At 44.0% G+C, this 18,958-nt stretch overlaps 2 protein-coding genes across 3 annotated transcripts in view; one reads left to right on the top strand and one right to left on the bottom strand.

The window, feature by feature from the left end:
* Positions 1 to 13,750: 13,750 nt before the first annotated feature.
* On the top strand, positions 13,751 to 14,807 carry LOC147469356 (uncharacterized). The gene is made up of 2 exons (XM_086549602.1): positions 13,751 to 13,931; positions 14,409 to 14,807. Exons 1-2 carry the CDS (start codon positions 13,828 to 13,830, stop codon positions 14,692 to 14,694), a joined length of 390 nt encoding a protein of 129 aa, XP_086405728.1. The 5' UTR covers positions 13,751 to 13,827; the 3' UTR covers positions 14,695 to 14,807.
* A 633-nt stretch (positions 14,808 to 15,440) lies between these two features.
* LOC122257452 (blastula protease 10-like) overlaps positions 15,441 to 18,958 on the bottom strand; it is a 21,798-nt gene continuing 18,280 nt past the window's right edge. For both annotated transcript variants that reach the window (XM_086549599.1, XM_086549600.1), the window contains exons 9-10: positions 16,856 to 17,072; positions 15,441 to 16,474 (exon numbers count right to left, since the gene is read on the bottom strand). In XM_086549599.1, coding sequence (XP_086405725.1) covers positions 16,342 to 16,474; positions 16,856 to 17,072 — 350 coding nt within the window. In that variant the 3' untranslated portion in view covers positions 15,441 to 16,341. The remainder of the gene's footprint in view (positions 16,475 to 16,855; positions 17,073 to 18,958) is intronic.

The raw sequence follows: 18,958 nt of genomic DNA, 5'->3' as shown, positions 1-18,958 counted from the left end.
CTTTGCAGAACAAGCAAAGCTAGCCTTGAGGCGAAATAACCTCCCTGAGATGGACCTTCCAAATGACGTGAATTCGGCAGGCATCCTGAGGGTTATGCTCCCTACAGAACCCACAGAAACCCCCAAAGAAACCACAGAAGCACCTGAAGAAGAAGAAATGCCAGAACTGCCAGTTCTTGAAGAAGAAATGCCGCCACTGGAAGAGCCCACTGCACCAGTACCCCAGTATGTGAGGGTGCCATCCCCACACAGGTGCAAGAATGTGAAGAAGGCCAGGGAAGCAAAGGGCAAAGCTGTAGGAGTCATCCTGTACACTGCCGAGAAAACCGTTACAAACGGCAATATTGATGATGATGATGTTGCAGAATACATCAAAAATGGCAGGATGAAATACTCCTACAACAATCAGAAGCTGAAATCTGATGAATGTGCCAGTACCATTGATAGGAGAATTAGGGCAGCCTCCCTAAATCTCGTTGGTGTGATTATCACCTACCTCGACCCTGAGACCTACAGGAAGAGGAGGAATGGCTATGATGAGTCCCAAGAGAGGCATGAAGATGGACCTGCAGCCAAATCTAAGTGAATCACACAATCACTGTAATTCAGCAGAACGTCCTCAAGTGGACTATGGTTCGTAGGAACGAACTATCGGGCATGTATAGAGCCCTAAATGCAGATATAGTCCTGATAAACAGTCATGGTTTGAAGGACACAGACAGGCTGAAACTGTTCCCCTACTTATGTTATCAGAGGAACAGGACTGGAGAAGCATGTGATGGCATAGCAATAGCAGTCAGAAGAGAAATCAAACATAAGATTCTCGACGACTTTGATGAAATGCTGGCAATGGAGATAGAGACCAGCAGAGGTCCAATAGTAGTGGCTACAATGTATCTCCCTCCGAGAAGGGCAATTGTTCCACTGCAAGACTTGTACAGTCTACTTCGACGAAGATTACCCACATACATAGTGGGAGACCTCAATGCCAACCATCCATTGCTAAACAATAGAGCAGGCAACCAGGTTGGCAATGCTATTGCTAGAATGGTTGCTGATGGAGATCTAATCCACATGGGACCAGACTTCCCTACTTACATCACAGGGAATACAGCAACCACACCAGATATTGCACTGTGCAATAACCAAGCCCACCACAACGTGATCATGGAACCGGGCCCTGCAAGCACCAGTGACCACCTGCCCATCATCCTCAAGATATCATCCAACCCAATCCTGAAAAGCCTAAACTCTAGCAGATTCAACTTTAGAATGGCTAATTGGGGAGGATTCAAGGATGAGCTCCAGTCCAAGCCTGCAGCCAACTTGAGGACTGCAACATTGGAAGAGATTGACGAGGAAGTCCAAAAGTGGTACAGCGATGTTGAAGCTGCACTTGCTCATCATGTACCCAAGAGCAACCACAGGACTATCCCCCATCCAAGGCTAACAGCTGAAGTAAGACTGCTAAATATACAGTCGAATCACCTGCAGCACTATGCAGGGATTCATGGATGGACACAAGACCTGAGAGCAAGATACAGAAGCTTGCAAAGAGAACTCTCTAACCACTGGAGGAGAGCAGCAAATGACAAGTGGGAAGAACTTGTTAGACAAGTGGAATGGGACCGAAAAGATCCACAGTCCTTCTGGTCAGGAATAAAGAAACTGATGGGAAGAAGTGAAAGCAGAAGTAGCTACCTCCTCAACGAACAGGATGAGAAGATTCATGAAGAAGAACAAGAAATCCTGTTCAGAAATTACTGGAGAAATTGTTTCCGAATTACTGAAGAAGAAGAAGAAAACTTTGACAGTGATTTCGAGGAAACCATCATAGAGGAAATAGGAAGGCACATCCACCTCCTATATCCAGAAGCTGCTTCTGACTTCACTAGACTGGATCCCACAGATCCACTAATGACCAAGATCAACCCCACAGATGTCAAAAGAACTATTCAGAGTTTCAAGAATAGAACTGCCCCAGGCAAAAGCAGGATCAACAAAACAATCCTGCAGAATCTTCCAAACAAGATGTTGCTGAGACTGGCAAACATATATAATGCCTCTCTCACTGCTGGCTACTTCCCTGACCACTTCAAGGAAGCAAGAGTCAGGATGATTCCAAAAGCCGGGAAAAGTGGAGATATTGAACATAAGATTGCGAAATCACCTGGAGATTAACGATTTGCAAAATCCCAGGCAACATGGCTTCAGACCAGGCAGAGGAACATCAACATCCATTGCAATCATATATGAAGAAATTGCCAATGCCATGAGCGAAAGGAACCAAGTCAATGTGGTTCTGAGAGATGTGGCCAAAGCCTTCGACAAAGTTTGGCACACAGGCCTGAAACTTAAGATCATCAGGCTGAACCTCCCGACGTCCTTGACCAAGCTATTGTGTGACTTTGTTGAAAGTCGAAGCGCAAGAATAGTCGTCGGCAATACAGTCGGCGAAGCAATTCCCCTCATGAGTGGAGTTCCACAGGGAAGCTGCCTCTCACCGACACTGTTTACCATATATACAGCAGATCTGCCTGAACCATCACATGGCAGCAATCACTATATGTATGCCGACGACATCACTCAGATAATCAAGTATGAAGGGAGATCGATCGAGATGATGGCACTAAGAACTGCCAGAGCCATAGAGACCATCAATCGATACGAAAGACAGTGGAAGATCTCAACCAACATGAGAAAATTCCAAGTCATTCCTGTGGCCAAGTTCAAGACAGCAGATCTGATAGTGGACGAGGAAGCAGTGGACTACTGTGACAAAGGAAAGATACTAGGGCTAACAATTAGCAGAAGAGGAATTGTCCCTCACATAAATGAAAGAGCAACCAAAGCTAAACATCAGTTGAACAAGATCAGAAGGTTCCAGACACTGAGTACTGAAACCAAGCTCTACATTTATAAAGCCCTAGTGCGGCCCATCATGGAATACCCGCCAGTGCCTAGCCACACCATTTCCAGAAGGCAGATGATGAAGCTACAGACTATTCAGAACCAGGCAGGCAAATGGATTCTGAATATTCGCTTTCCCGAAGTAGTCACTGCACGAGAGATCCATGAAAGACTAAGGATCGAGGCGATCAACAAGAGACTCCACCATCAAGCCAGAAGATGGACAAGAATCCAAGATGAGGATGAGGAGCTCTACAATCGCCTCAACGTTCGTCCAGAAGGCACACATGCCTGGTGGCCCAAAAGCCTCAGCAGAATCAATGGCATTGAAGAAGTTGAGGCCATATTCACGGCATCAGGTACAGGAGACCGATGATTACGTAAGGAGGCAACCATGAAGAGAAGACTAAATCAAGAATGAAGAAGTAAACCTCAAGAGGACCTGCAAGTTTAAGTTCAAGAATGAAGATTTTTTAAACACCTTTTAACCCAGACTACAAGCTAACCCACAGGGCTCCACTTCAACGTCAAGCACGGCACATCATGCATAGCAGTGAGAGGTGACGTGCGAGGTCGGCGAAGTGCAGCGTGGGCAGAGCTGAAGAATATTAAAAACCGAAAAAAAAGAAAAAAAATCCTTAAAAAATAGCCTGCTAGGTGTTCTGGTTTCTGGCTGCCTCCCAAGGGGTTGACCCGGGGCTTTGTTCAGCTACTAAGGGCGCACATGCAAGCTATTCTCTGACTTCTTTCTCCTGGTCTTACAACTTATCTTTTCTCCTTTCTCCACCTTTCTCAGCTTTCCTTCTATCACTTTATCTCCTCGCAAATTTCATTTCCACTATCCCTCCAGCTCCCTTCATCACTTCCTCTTCACTTTACACACTTCCATTATTCACTTCAACTTCCTTCTCCTCAAGACCAACTCCAATAAAAAGTTAATACTCTCTTCACTGTACTTAACTTTCTAACTCTCACTTTATCTCCTCCCAAGTTTCTTTTCACTATCTCTCCAGCTCCTTTCACCACTTCCTCTTCCGCTTTATCACGCTTCAAAAAAAAAAAAAAAAAAAAATCTTTTTTTGGTTATTACTAACTTAATTTATTCAATAAATAATAAAGAATCCTTATCCCTCATCCCAACCCAAGTTCCAGACCCCTTCCTCCCAACCCTCTTCAACTTACTCACCCCCACAGATAAGAAGAAGAATCAATCAACAATCAACAAAGACTTTTCCCCTTCCGACCTGGCAGGCCTCCCAGAAGGTTTGAGTGGACATGACACTTCAATAACTTAACAAGTCAGACAGGGAGTTTCGTCCTCCCACTACTTTAACTACGACTTTCCTTCATTTTCCTGACTGTTTTTCTTCACCTCAACTCTTCGTCTAACTTAACTGTTCCCTTCCACTTCGGTGGGAGTTCCAGTTTGTTGTTGGTAGTTGACCCAGTTGCCCCAGTTGACCCAGTGACCCTGTTTCCGTGTGACAAACCGTCTCCTCTCCACCATGTGACCTCGACTTCCTCACCTTATCCTGCCCTGGTAATGTGTCTGTACCTGTACTCTCTTTGTATTGTGTACTGTGTTATGTCTATTCCGGTAATAAACCGCATGTTCTGTTCTGGTGCTCTTTCTGTTTGACCTGGCTGCATTGATCCTCACTCTCCAAGAAAACGAACCTGTGACAGTTTGTATCTTTTTCACTTTGTCTTTTGAGTTTACAACTGTTTTTCACGGTTTATAGTTGCCATGTTTTACAATTTATTTTTAGTATAAATTTTTATAGCACATCTTTTGTATTTGTTTGTGAATGTATGTTTATCTATTATTGTCGTATTTTACTCCCCTGACTTTTGAGTATGGCAAAATATACATTTCTCCCTATCCCGACGTTAAGGGATTAAGAAGACTTCACTTTGTGATTAGTCCTAATAGTTAGCCATAAGCTTAGGGAAAAACCTTTACACGTGGGTTCAAGCCCTACACACTGGCCTCCTCCGCTCAGTTTGTCACATAACCATCACATGACCATGTATCACTTCACAATACTCACTACTTCATCAGCAATACCACATATAGTTTATTACTTCTTATTCACTTATTCTTCTATAATTATTCTTGTTCCATTTTGCACCTGGTTCCCGTACCATAATAAAATGGGTGCTGGCAGTGTTCGCTGAACTTTTTAAACATCTTGACGCTTATTTGTATTTGCAACAATCACCGAGTTACCTGTTTTAACTAAAGACCCTAATAAACCATATCTTAAGATCTGGAGGACAGTTCTCAGATAAACAGGATGGCGTAATTATAGGGTTTAGCAGAACGCTACACTTTGACAGAGTCATGAGCCCGTAACAGGGTGATTTCACCTCGTTCACCTTGTGGTCTGTGTTCGTTTTCGGTCGTGCAATCTGAGACAAACTTATCTATCTTTATAATCATTTTTTATGCCCTTTGAAAGATATAGGTCATTAGACTTCATGTATATAAATGTTTACTTCATTAGCTTCAATTAGATCTGAGACAACAGCTGACCTGAACCTCCCGCGACGCTCGCGGAGTCAGGTCACGCCAAGTGGGTGACGACCTTGCCCACCTGTAATTCACATGGTCACCTGTGAGATCACATCATAAAGGTTCTATAAACCACGAGATGAACTGACACCCCCACGTGCTTCATGCACAGGTCGTGTATCGCCATTTGCGATACTCAGTGCTTCTGCACTCGGTCGTGCAACCGCCCATTGCGATTGCTCCATTGCAGCAACCCACACACAGAACCACATATTCTGTCCCCCAGGGAGGCCTGCATCACCCCTGCCATCGCCCTAGGGCATTGCACTTGGCAGACGGCAGTGTATTCGCTGAACTGGGCGGTGTAGCAAGCCAACCCTCGCCTAGGCAGGTTTGTTGGGACTGCTCCACCCCAAGGGACACTCCTGTAAGCTCGGCTGGTGTGTGAGACGCCTCCCCCACCGAGCCCAAAGGACAGGCAGGAAGGGAACTTGGCCACCTGGCCACCGAGTTAGGGACGGCTAGGAATAGGTCCCCGAAAGGGGCGTTCCAGGACCACCCACAGCAACCTCCCTACGACTTCCCAGTACATCAAGAGTACAAGGGTTGGGGGAGCTGTAATTGCTTCGGGCAGGAGAGTCCTGGGCTAGGCAGGATTTTTTTGCATCTTTTGATTTCTCATGTTTTATGTATTTGTTTCTAACTAATAACTACGTACAAAGTCAAATTAACCACCCCTGGGGGTCCAACCCCCAGGAAAAGAGAGCAGCTGCAGCAAGCACTTTTTGAAGCAGAGATCCGACTCTTACGACTAATTACCACCCAAGACGGCTACATTGCAATCCTACAAGACAATGACCAAGCAGAAAAATTTTTCTCTAATGTAAATAAAAACGCATTAAACAATCTAGGCATTACCCCTGTCCTCCCCCTGGAGATGAGAGCCAAACTGACGCTCGTCTTCAAGAGGCTGGACAGCCAGGTAGTCACAGAAGACCCTGAAGTAATTAAAACTGAAATCAAGGCAGCCATGCCCAATACCAACGTAGACGACGTCTACGTAATGAAAGAAAAATACATTATAAAAGTACAGTTTATTGACCACCAAACAACAAAGAAGATAAAAGAAAAGGGAATATACCTATTCAAACTATTCATTGCACCCTGGCAGATAGAATACGAACGTTTCACACAAATAAAGCAGTGTATGAACTGCTATGGGTATGGGCATAACAAAGGAAACTGCCCTTCAGGCAAAATAACCATCTGCTCAGAATGTGCCTCCAGCACACACAACTACAGGAGTTGCAAAAGCACTCATAAGAAGTGCATCAACTGTAGGGGGGACCATAGGACCATGGCCAACACATGTTCTAATAGGAAAGCCGAAATTAAAAAGATTCAGGAAGAAACCTCAGTCAAATTAAAAGAAAAAGAAAAAGAAACAAAACCGATAAAAGAAGCTGCACAAAAAGCAGCACAAGCAACAATACAAGCAACACAAAACGCCTGGCAACCCCTAATAAAAGAGGTACAGCAAGACCAGCAGGACATAAAAAAACAAGAAAAAAACGAGCCAACCATCCACCTCGCCCATCCAGACAATTTATCCAAAGAAATACTAATAGTACTATTAAATGCCCACGTTCAAAACCTAATTGACCCCAGCAAAGGGTTCAGGCATCATGCCAAAACAGCCCTGGCAAGAAACAATCTTCCCCAACTAGATCTGGGAGAAGCAGACTCCTAGGGAATCCTGAAGATCATTCCCCCTCCCGTAAGTTCCCACCTCAACCCACCCCCCTCCCAGCCCCCCACCCATACCTCAACCCCTGATGACACACAGGTCGAAACCTTTAAAACCCCACCACGACAGGTGGAGCCTTCAGTAAGGCCGAAACAAACAATACAAACACAGGCAACACAAACCTGCAAACTAAAAACGCACTCACCAAAACACACCAGCGAGAGCTGCCGCAGCCGATCAACCTCACGCAGTCGGCCGAAAGAAAAAGAAAAGAAAAAGCACGGTTCTGACACAGAACAACACCAAACCCAACAGGTCACAAACAATAAACCCACTAAAACCAAAACCAGCCCAAACAGACTCATGGACGGCACAGTAACCGATGCCTCATATTACGGCATTCGTTTTTATGCCGCCGATCCACTCGTGTACGAGTGTTGCGACGCCTCCCTCCCCGGGAAAGAAATCGCCCGCGGCAACATCAAGTGGGTTTATACAAACGCTGCCGAGTCGGATCTCGTGACAGCGCAACGTCTTCATAAATACCTCCTTGCTGGAGAACTCGACATCACAAACACACACATGACAAGATACAAAAACATCAACGACTTACGTAATGGGTTCCACCCCGCAGACAACTCCACACAAAACAAACCATGAACCTACACCAAACTACAATACAACGCCTCACAGTCCTGCAACACAACGTGCTGCAATGGACCTTCGATCGCCGCAATGAGCTCTGCAATATGTACAGGAAATACGATCCTCATATTATACTCATTAACAGCCACGGACTCGACAACGCAAACATAATCAAAATACATACATACACAACATATCAAACGAACCACACAGGTGAACGAAGCGATGGTGTTGCTCTCGCCACGCAGACCATACATTCCTGACCAGGACATATTCCAGCTCCTCAGACACAGGAAACCCACATATATACTCGGGGACTGGAACGCACAACACCATACATTCGGCTGCAATTACACTAACGCCGTGGGGCAAGGGCTCGTCTCCCGCATCCTCGACGGCACACAACAACACATCGGTCCAGACTTTCCAACACCAATAAACAACCGGTCAGCAACCACACCAGACATCGTACTCAAAAGCAGACACGCACACCTGAACATACACCTCCAGCAAGGAGAGATCACCACTAGCGATCATCTTCCTATCATAGCCACCATTTCGACCAACCCAATCATGATTCCATCTCATCCAAAAGAAAGCCTAAAAAATGCAGACTGGGACTCCTTCAAAGAATCCCTTTCACAAACCCAAAATCACGAATTACAAGGGCGACCAACAACAGAGATTGACTCATACCTGAAGTCATGGTATGATGACATCACCACAACCAGACAAGCCCACATTCCAAAAACAACATACAGAACAATACCACAACATAAACAAAATGACACCCTCCGCTCACTCATAACACAATATCACAATGTCCATCTACTTGCCCAAATACGAGGATGGGACCAAGAACTACGAGACCGATACAGACATATTCAAACACAACTACAAGACGCAAACATAGAACTCCACACAAGCACATGGACATCACTTATAGACGAACTCTGCCAGAACCATACAGACCCAAAGATATTCTGGAAGTCATACAAAAAACTAATGGGAACAGACAGATAAAGATGCACATACTTAAACGATGAACAAAACAACAAAATCGACTCTATACAAGACATGGAAACACTTCACAGACGATTCTGGCAGAGAAACTTCCAAATCACAGACACAGAAAATGAAAACTTTGACGATGACACCGAGCACGAAGTAAACATGGCACTTCAACAATCACAACATCTGCTACAACCCACACAAACAATTGACCTAACCACACTAAACAGTGCAGATATTTTCACCACACCAATAACACCGAGGGAAGTTGCAGAGATAATTAAACAAACAAAAAACACAGCACCTGGGCCAAGCAAAATAAACAAAACATTCCTTCAAAACCTTTCTCCAAACATGATACTCAAACTCTGTCAAATCTTCAATGCTACCTTGGCCACAGGACACTTTCCATCTCTTTTCAAACACGCCTGCCTCACACTGATTCCCAAACCAAACAAATCAGTCCACTATGTCAACAACTACCGACCGATCTCCTTGCTCGAAGTCCTGGGGAAAATACTCGAACGCATCATAACACGAAGACTAAACATGCACCAAGAAACAAACAACATCCACAACCCCCGTCAATACGGATTCAGACCAAACAGAGGAACTGAGAGTGCTATCGCCCTCGCCTACGAAGAGATAGCCCTCGGCCTCGCAAACAAAAAACAGACAAACATCATTATCCGGGACGTCAGCAAGGCCTTCGACAAGGTGTGGCAAAGTGGACTGAAACACAAACTCATTAACCAACAACTTCCACCAAACTTCACACGCCTTCTCTGCAACTTCCTCGACAACAGATCTGCTAACATTCGCCTCGAACACTACCACGGGCCCCCCATCCCCCTGAGGAGTGGGGTCCCCCAGGGTAGTGTCTTGGCACCAACACTCTATATACTGTACACTGCAGATCTACCTCTCCCAACACCATACAGCAACTACATATCCTACGCAGACGACATAACACAAATCATAACACACCCAAGCAAATCTAAAAGCATCATGAAAATATCCACAGAACGCGCCATCAATCACGTAAACACATACGAGAGGAAGTGGAAGATCCAAACAAACACACAAAAGTTCACAAACATACCCATCGCACGACTAAACCCGCCCAACATACAAATAAACAATGCAGACATACCGAACGCAAACAACGGTAAACTACCGGCCTCTCCCTCACCAGATGGGGTGTATCCACACATGCAAAACTACGAATCAAGCAAGCAAACATCACACTCGCCAAACTACACAGATTCACGCAATGTACAACACGAACGAAACTACAACTCTACAAAACAGTACTCCGGCCCATCCTCGAGTACACCCCAGTGCCACTACACACCATATCCAAAACACAATAAATAAACATGCAAGCGGTCCAGAACAAAGCTTTGCGCAAACATAAGATACCCACAGATAACACCCACCCGAGAACTGCACGAAAGATACAATATCGAGCCACTAAACACCCGAATATACGCTCGTGCACGCAAAACATGGGAGAGGCTACAACAAACAGACGACCCACTCTACACAAACATCATAGAAACTCACAATAACACAGACACTGAACACCGTTGGTGGCCACGAAGCCTTAAAGCCATAAACAAGCAGCCACCTCGTCCACTGTATGTCCGGGAACGACGACATGAAAATTAAGAAAATACTCATTCTCTCTGTGTTCCTGTGTTCACACGGGCGTGCTCTCGTGTTATCATCCATGCTCTGAGTGTTCATACTTCCCATGTACATCACCGTGTTCACGTTCCATGACCCCCTTCATGTCTATCAGCCGTATTCTAAGTCCCTAAGCGCGCCGTGTACATTACATGAACATGCCGCGATTCTTATTCTAGAAGCGCGGGTTCGTGGCAAAAGCGTGGCAAAGTCGTGGCAAAAGCATGGAAAGTATTGGAACAATCGTGGAAACTCCGTGACAAGGGGGTAGGCTTGTCACGATAGTTACACGGGTGAAAAAAAAAAAAAAATTACTGTACTTTTTCTTACCAATACTTCATATGAGCATACTACGTTATATTAGCCATCTACGGATATATTAGCCATCATTGTCCTAGACTTGGATTACAAATCCTTTTAGGAAAACATGGATTCTCTGCTGATTTTGAGTTTGCTTACCTTTTGGCGGACTTTACGAAGGAGAGTGAAGTTAAATGAATGGTAAAAGTAGTCAGGAACGTAAAGTTAAAGTATAACATTATATGATATATGTATATATTAAATTTATACGTATGATATATTAAAGATACGCATATATGTACAGTATATGCAGAGACAAAATAAGGAAGATCTATCCATAAACACACGATCCCTCTCATCCCGTTTGTTTTGATCGAGCGTAGAGTGAATTACCAACGGCGAGTTCGTGGAATGGTTTTCAATTCTTTAACTAGGAACAAGTACAACGACTGATTCATACCAAAATTTAATTATCTTTTGTTAGTGCTACCTATGATTGTAGTTTCTCTTATGAATTCGTCGTTTGGACAGTGTCATTCATCCGAAACATGTTAATTTTGGAACAGTTGGTAAACCTGAAGCAGCTGAGCTCATATTTTGCGTCCTAGAATACCGCCTTCGTGACATGAACACAACATGGACACAACATGAACATGACATGGCCACGATACGCAGAATACGTCCAAGAATACGGCCGTATGTGTGCGTACATATGTAGGTGTTCATGCTCCATGTGTTATCGTGTTATCATGTTCTTATCGTGTTCACACTTGCTGTGAACACCACCGTGTTCTAGTGTTCATGTTCTACGTTCGTGAAAAAAAAGGACTCACCCAACTCGCTGTTCTCGAACGAGAGGTAGAGTCTCTTATGCCGTAGGGGTCACCCCGACCTGCCATGCATCATAGCATGCATGACAGATCGGGAGGAAACCAGCCATAAATTTAAAAAAAAAAAAAAATTAAATCAAAAGATGGACTCACCCAACTCGCTGTTCTCGAACGAGAGGTAGAGTCTCTTATGCCGTAGGGATCACCCCGACCTGCCATGCATCATAGCAAGCATGACAGATCGGGAGGAAACCAGGCATAAAAAAAAAAAAAAAAAAATATATATATATATATATATATATGTTCCATGTTCCCATTAGTATCAATATGTGTGTATATATGTGCGTTCTCGCGTTCTCGTGTTCTTGTTCATGTCTGATGTTCACTCTCGTCCTTGGAGGAAAAAAAAAAAAAAAAAAAAAACATTAAGCTCGCATGGCTCATATGTCATGCACCATGCTCTCTCTCTCTAATGTTCTCTCTCATGCTCTCGGGAAAAAAAATATATATATATATACATAAGTACGTACACATGTGTATAATGCATATGAGTGTATGAATGTGTATGTATACAGCAGTCCAGGGCCTTGTCTGACCGTGAGTGCGTCGCTTCCGTGACCATACCCATAATCGTCCGCAAAATCACGCCCACGATTATGTCTATGTCCACAGCCACGCACGTGCACACGCTCAGACAACACCTAGATACAGTGCCCGCCGTTTTTAATTAAACTATGTACAAATACATAACCACAACAACCTTTATATTAATATAAAGGCAAATATCCTACATTTCAATGTAGTTATTTAAATAAAAAACAAGCAAGAAAGCACAGCATGCAAACAGAGCAAGCAAAGGCAGACGCCTCCTCCAAATAAACACTAAGGCCTAGAAGGGGCTTCTGACCTCCAACCCAAACCACCGATGCGCTGCTTGGAAGCCACAAAAACAAAGGAAACAAGCACGGGGTATCGCCCCCCGACTTTCGATCTCCAACTTATTTTCCACTTCCAAACTAACCTTCTCAGCCATCCTACGCCTCTCCCCCCCTTTAGCTAGCAGTCATGAATTATTCTTTATCTAGGCTGTGTTGTGTTGTGTTGACCAATGAGCAGCCTTGTTTCAAACGCTTCATGGTTCCACTCATCAGAATTGAGTGAACAGAGTTTAGCTTTTTACACTGCCAACTTAATATCTATTAAGATTTTATGCAGGTCTCAAGTCCAGCGGAGACAGCGTCCAGGATCAAATACACTTCTGAAGCAGCATGAAGATTTGAGCTCAAATCTTAATGTTGTGCATGTGCAAAAAGATCTAGTTAATCACATCAGCTCTGTAATTGCTATGCAATGACAATATCATCAACTGCATGAGATCATTTTGGTAGAGGTGCCATAGACTTGTTCGTAGTAATAACACAATAAGTCGTTACCTGTTCATATTAATGATGTATTGTGGAAATTCATCACTATATTTTTTAACAATATGTGACATATTTGAGTTGTAGATATAACTCTCAACAATGAAAAGAAAAACGATATGAAATTTCCACAGGGAATCTTTGTGACAATAGAGGTCAATGGCCAATAGAGGTAAGTGGCTTGGTGGGCATGAGCAACAGAGGTAAGTGGCTTGGTGGGCATGACCAACAGAGGTACGTTGTTTGGTGAGCCTTGCTAAGGATTGGAATAATCATTTTTTCTGATATACGCTTTATGCACACATATGAGTAGAAATGGTGGCGATGGCACAAATTGATATGATTCCACTGATGATAACAGTAATAAATCCCTAATAAAACTACAGTTATGTAGTCTTCGGAAAGTGGTGATGCCATGTTTTAGCTGCCCGTGCTCTTGCCTCGTGTTATTGTTCTGGGCACTTGTTCTCCCTGTTCATATATTCTCCTTTCCTCCCTTGCCACTCATCCTATCATCTTTGGTTGTGTCTGTCTTACTTTAACCCTTTCTGGTTGGTTGTTTTTTCACTAGTTTATGTGTGTCATTTTATTTTTTATCATCATTACTTTTTTCGTTTGATGGAATTGAACGAGATAGATAGATAGTTGGAGATCCAGAGAAAGAGAGAAGGCAGCGACGGGTCGTGTTCTGGAGGGCCCTGACGTCCCGCTCCCCCGCAGGTAGTCGAAGGGCAGCCCATCGTCCACAAGATCGAGTACATGGCCACCGACTGGAACGACCGGCCGCTCAAGGACGTGAGGATCGCCAAGTCCGGTCGTCGCCCCGTCAAGACGCCTTATTACATCAGCGACGACCCGTACAAGTGAGCTTTTCCTTTTGTCGTTGAGGCGGTGCCTGGTGCCGACGGAATCCTCGACATTGACGGGATAACTCTTTTGTTTCCGGTTACGAGTGTCTGAAAAGCTAACCGGGCGATGGCAATAGCGATATCTCTAATGGCAATAAGGATAATTAGAGCAGATGAGGAGGGTCAGGGTGGTGAAGGTGTTGATAATATTAGCTGTGGTACTTTTAGTTTTAGCTATAATAGTAGTTGCAGTAACCATACTAATGATGATGATGTGCTGATAAGTGATAACACTGATCTATAGTAGCTGATGTAGTTTTAGTGGTAATATCTTAGCACACACATACGCACACACACACACACACACACACACACACACACACACACACACACACACACACACACACACACACACACACACACACACACACGTTAGAGACTGCAAGAACGTCTGACCAAAAAGCATGACGCAGCCCTCTCTCCCGCCCGCAGCCTGAAGGATTGGCTGAAAACCATCAGCGTCCCGCTCGGCCTCTCCTTCTGCATCATCTACGTGTTCAACTACTTCATCAAGATGCTGGACAGGAGCATCATCCCGGACGACGGGTCCATGGAGATCGACGAGGCAACGGAAGGTGAGGCGAAGGAAGGAGGGCAAGCGAGGGAGGACGAAGAGAAGGAGGACGGGGAGAAGAAGGAGCAGGAGAGGAAGGCGCTACCCGAGAAGGACGAGGGCACGGGCGTGAGAAGACGCAAGCCGACGGAGAAGAAGGAGTGAGAGCGAGAGAGGATCGTCACGGACTGGCTGCGACGAAGCGTTGGACTTGGTTCATTTCCCGAAGGAGGCCCCCAGGAAGGGAACGCTGTGGACTCTGAATAAAAGCGAATGTTTATCTGGGTTTTCCTTGATCCTGTACTGTCTCGATTTTTCCCTGTCTTTCCGGCTACTATAATTATTATCCACATCATTATGCTTACCATTTTTGTCTTTTCATTATTATTGTTGTGGTTGCCAGCTATGTCCTTATATCTTTATTAATGTGATGGTTATTATAATAAGCAATGTATTTTATTCTTATTGTTATTACTGTTACCATCACACATTTATCATCATCATTATATATTATCATTATCATCATCCTATTATTATTTTTAAAATTATTATTATTACTATTATCATAATTCCTTTTACTATCATTATTTCCGCCATCATTACTATGATTATTATCATTATACTGATCGTAATCATTACCATCATTATTATAATTACCATTATCATTATCAACTTTATTATCATTACTATCATCATCCATGGTACGATTATCATTATCATTATTACTATCATCATAATAATCATGATCATTATCACTATCAATGTTATTATCATTACCATTGTTTCTCTCCCTCTCTCTCTTTCATCTATTTCCTGTGTATATGTATATATTACCCTCTCTCTCTTTATCTGTTTTCAAGATTTTCAAAAAGTCAAACCTGCCATGGGGGAAAATGAAACACGTTTAGAAGGCCAATTTCTGGTTTCTCTTTTTATAGATGTTGTTTCCTAACAAAAAAGAGAAGAAAAACGAAAAACAGAACGATGGTGTTTTTCCTAAATGTTAATATCATTGTTGATAACTTATCTGCGCTCATTATTATCAATATTGTTATTTCTGTTTGTCCTTTTTTTGCTCTTATAGTTATCATTACTTTCTCATCAATATCTTTATCGTTGCGACTAATTAGGAATTCTATGAAATTTATGATGAACATAAAGTTAAGCAAAATTTGCGGAGCAGATGCTTCGCCGGGCGTATATGCACCGAGGCGAGCCCGCAATGAGCGTGAAATTATTGACATAATCTTTCCCGAGAAAAAAAAAACTTTTTAATATCCCTTGTATACGGATTGGTCATTTTTTTTGTTTGTTGTTGTTGTTTTTTTGTATTTTTTCCCCCAATCCATTCTTCAAGAAAGAAGATAATGCAAACGAAAAAATGTCACTGGAGATGTTACAGAAATAAACACTCGGTATTAAATGTAATCCTTTCGTAAAACCAAAACAAACAAATAAAAAGAGAGGATACAGTGGCGTTATCTCCATTCCAAAACATCTGCTGTCGCTGTTCCATGGTGTGCAAAGTCAGCATCAGGAAACCCAAAAGATAAAGAACAGCAAATAGGAAAAGAAACGCTCATTTGAGCGTAGACAGATAGAGATAGATGAATTGATAATTCCGTGTGTATGTGTGAGTGTGTGTGTGCTTGTGCTTGTATGTGTAAGAGAGAGAGAGAAATATATGTGCGTTTGTAAGTGAGTGTATAATGTTCATATCTATATATCAAAATCGGTATGTTCATATAAATGTAAATATCCGTACTGTGCACATAGCAAATAAGAGCAGGTGTTCTGCGTAGCCTGTTCAGATTAGACTGGCACGCTTTCAAAGGTAATCTGGAATCCATTGTCAATCACGCTGCCATCAGTCTTGAAAGCTAAGATGACTTCGTTGGTGGACGAGATGGTAAAGTTCGGGGGTGTGGTGCCACAGGAGAAAGCCCTGCGTTTAGAAGGAAGGTTAGCTCTTAAATGTTGAATCGCGCCAAGAAATGTTGTCTCATTTTCCTCTGTCGTTCCCTCTCTCTCTCTCTATTATCATCATTACTACTTTTAACGGAATTATTATTATTTCTATAATTATCATCATACCTACTGTTATTATCATCATTATCTTTGTTATCATTATATCATTATAATCAAGATTATCATTATATTTATCATTATTGTCATCATCATCATTTCAATGATAATTTCTTTCTGTCTCTTACCCTTTTGCATAAAAAATATTTGAAATAATCTTCACGATATTCTTTCCCTCCCTCTCCTCATCCTCTTTCTCCCCTTTATCAACCTCATCATGACAAAGTCATGTCTGCCTTACCTTTCTGAAGAATCAGAGTCGTAGATCTCGAATTTGTCGTAGTCGCAGGTCGACTCAGACTCTAAATCAAATAGTAGGTACGTGAATCTGATGACGTGACCCACCGGAACTGTGATCTGCATCAAGCAGTCAAGATCGTTGTCATATGTGTCTGGATAGTTTGGGGAGATTATTTCGCCCTCGGTTGCGCTGATGACGGCAGTCTGGCATTTGCACACTGAGAACAAACGAGGGAGTGCGCATCAGAACATTATCACCTCCCTGAAAGACTGTGTCATAGGATTCGTTTGCCTATTTGCTGTTTAATTACATTTACTGATTAATTACATTTAATTAATTGACTATTCTTTATAATCTGTAAATGCTACTTTCATCATTACTGATATTATGTTGTACCATTATGTGGCTTTTGTGTATGATGAGCACCTGACTTCAGATCATAGAGGTATGTTTACTTAAAAAAAAAAAAAAAAAAAAGGGTTTGCTCTCTCTTTCTCTCACTCTCTCTTCCGCTCTCTCTCTCTCTTTCTCTCTCTCCGGCTCTTCCTCTCTCTCTCTCGCTCTCTCTGTGAGACGTGGCTACTTAACAACAGGTTGTTCACCACGTGGCCCCCATGTGGTATTCTCCCTCATGCCCACGCGGAGGAGGAGCAGCCGACCATCCGGGTCAGGATATGAATAAGTTGACCCACCTTGTCCGGTTAGAATCCGCAAGGATAGCGCAGTGGTTAGCGTGCCGGCCTCACATCCCCTTTGTCGCCAGATCGAGCCCCATCCAAGCACGTGAGCTTCCACTGTCGCCTGGCGGTCACTGCCGCGGCAGGGCACCACGGTGGGTTAGGACCAAGCTCAGATCGAGTCAACACTCGTTGGCACTCTCACGAGTCAGCACACATTGACACCAATGGGCTCGCCATTATGCATATAGGCCCGGCGAAGCATCTGCTCCGCAAATCTGGCTTATTCTTACTTACCTTGCCTTCTCTCTGTTCTCAAACACCATTCCTCACTCTCCGTCCGGGGAGCGGCGATCTGCCAGCTCCCCGCCTCCGCTGTGAGACACACCGCCTTGCAACATGTCCAACAAACCACTCGCTACCACAGTGGATATTAACTACTCATCTTGTGCCGTCATCCCCCAAATAAAGGAAGAAGAACTACCCGTCTTTGGCTGACCTCCTTTTATGAGTAAACCTCATATTGTCTCTCTCTCTCGCTGTCCCTCTCCCGCTTTCTTTCTCTCTCGCTGTCCCTCTCCCGCTTTCTTTCTCTCTCGCTGTCCCTCTCCCGCTTTCTTTCTCTCTCGCTGTCCCTCTCCCGCTTTCTTTCTCTCTCGCTCTTTCTCTCTCTCTCTCTCCCGTTCTCTTTCTCTCTCGCTCTCTATCTTTCCCACTCTCTCTCTCTCTCCCGCTCCCTTTCTCTCTCTCTCTCTCTCTCGCTGTCCCTCTCCCGCTTTCTTTCTCTCTCGCTGTCCCTCTCCCGCTTTCTTTCTCTCTCGCTGTCCCTCTCCCGCTTTCTTTCTCTCTCGCTGTCCCTCTCCCGCTTTCTTTCTCTCTCGCTGTCCCTCTCCCGCTTTCTTTCTCTCTCGCTGTCCCTCTCCCGCTTTCTTTCTCTCTCGCTGTCCCTCTCCCGCTTTCTTTCTCTCTCGCTGTCCCTCTCCCGCTTTCTTTCTCTCTCGCTGTTCCTCTCCCGCTTTCTTTCTCTCTCGCTCTCTCTTTCTCCTGCTCTCTCGCTCTTTCTCTCTCTCTCTCTCTCTCCCGTTCTCTTTCTCTCTCGCTCTCTATCTTTCCCACTCTCTCTCTCTCTCCCGCTCTCTTTCTCTCTCTCTCTCTCTCGCTGTCCCTCTCCCGCTTTCTTTCTCTCTCGCTGTCCCTCTCCCGCTTTCTTTCTCTCTCGCTGTTCCTCTCCCGCTTTCTTTCTCTCTCGCTGTCCCTCTCTCGCTGTTCCTCTCCCGCTTTCTTTCTCTCTCGCTTTTCCTCTCCCGCTTTCTTTCTCTCTCGCTGTCCCTCTCCCGCTTTCTTTCTCTCTCGCTGTCCCTCTCCCGCTTTCTTTCTCTCTCTCTCTCTCTCTCCCTCTCTCTCTCTCTCTCTCTCTCTCTCTCTC

Source organism: Penaeus japonicus, unplaced genomic scaffold (genome assembly GCF_977035675.1).
Source record: "Penaeus japonicus unplaced genomic scaffold, GWHDUDI00000001_assembly GWHDUDI00000022, whole genome shotgun sequence".
NCBI lineage: Eukaryota > Metazoa > Arthropoda > Malacostraca > Decapoda > Penaeidae > Penaeus > Penaeus japonicus.
The sequence above is the reverse complement of the archived record's forward strand: the minus strand, read 5'-3'. Positions and strand labels throughout refer to the sequence as shown.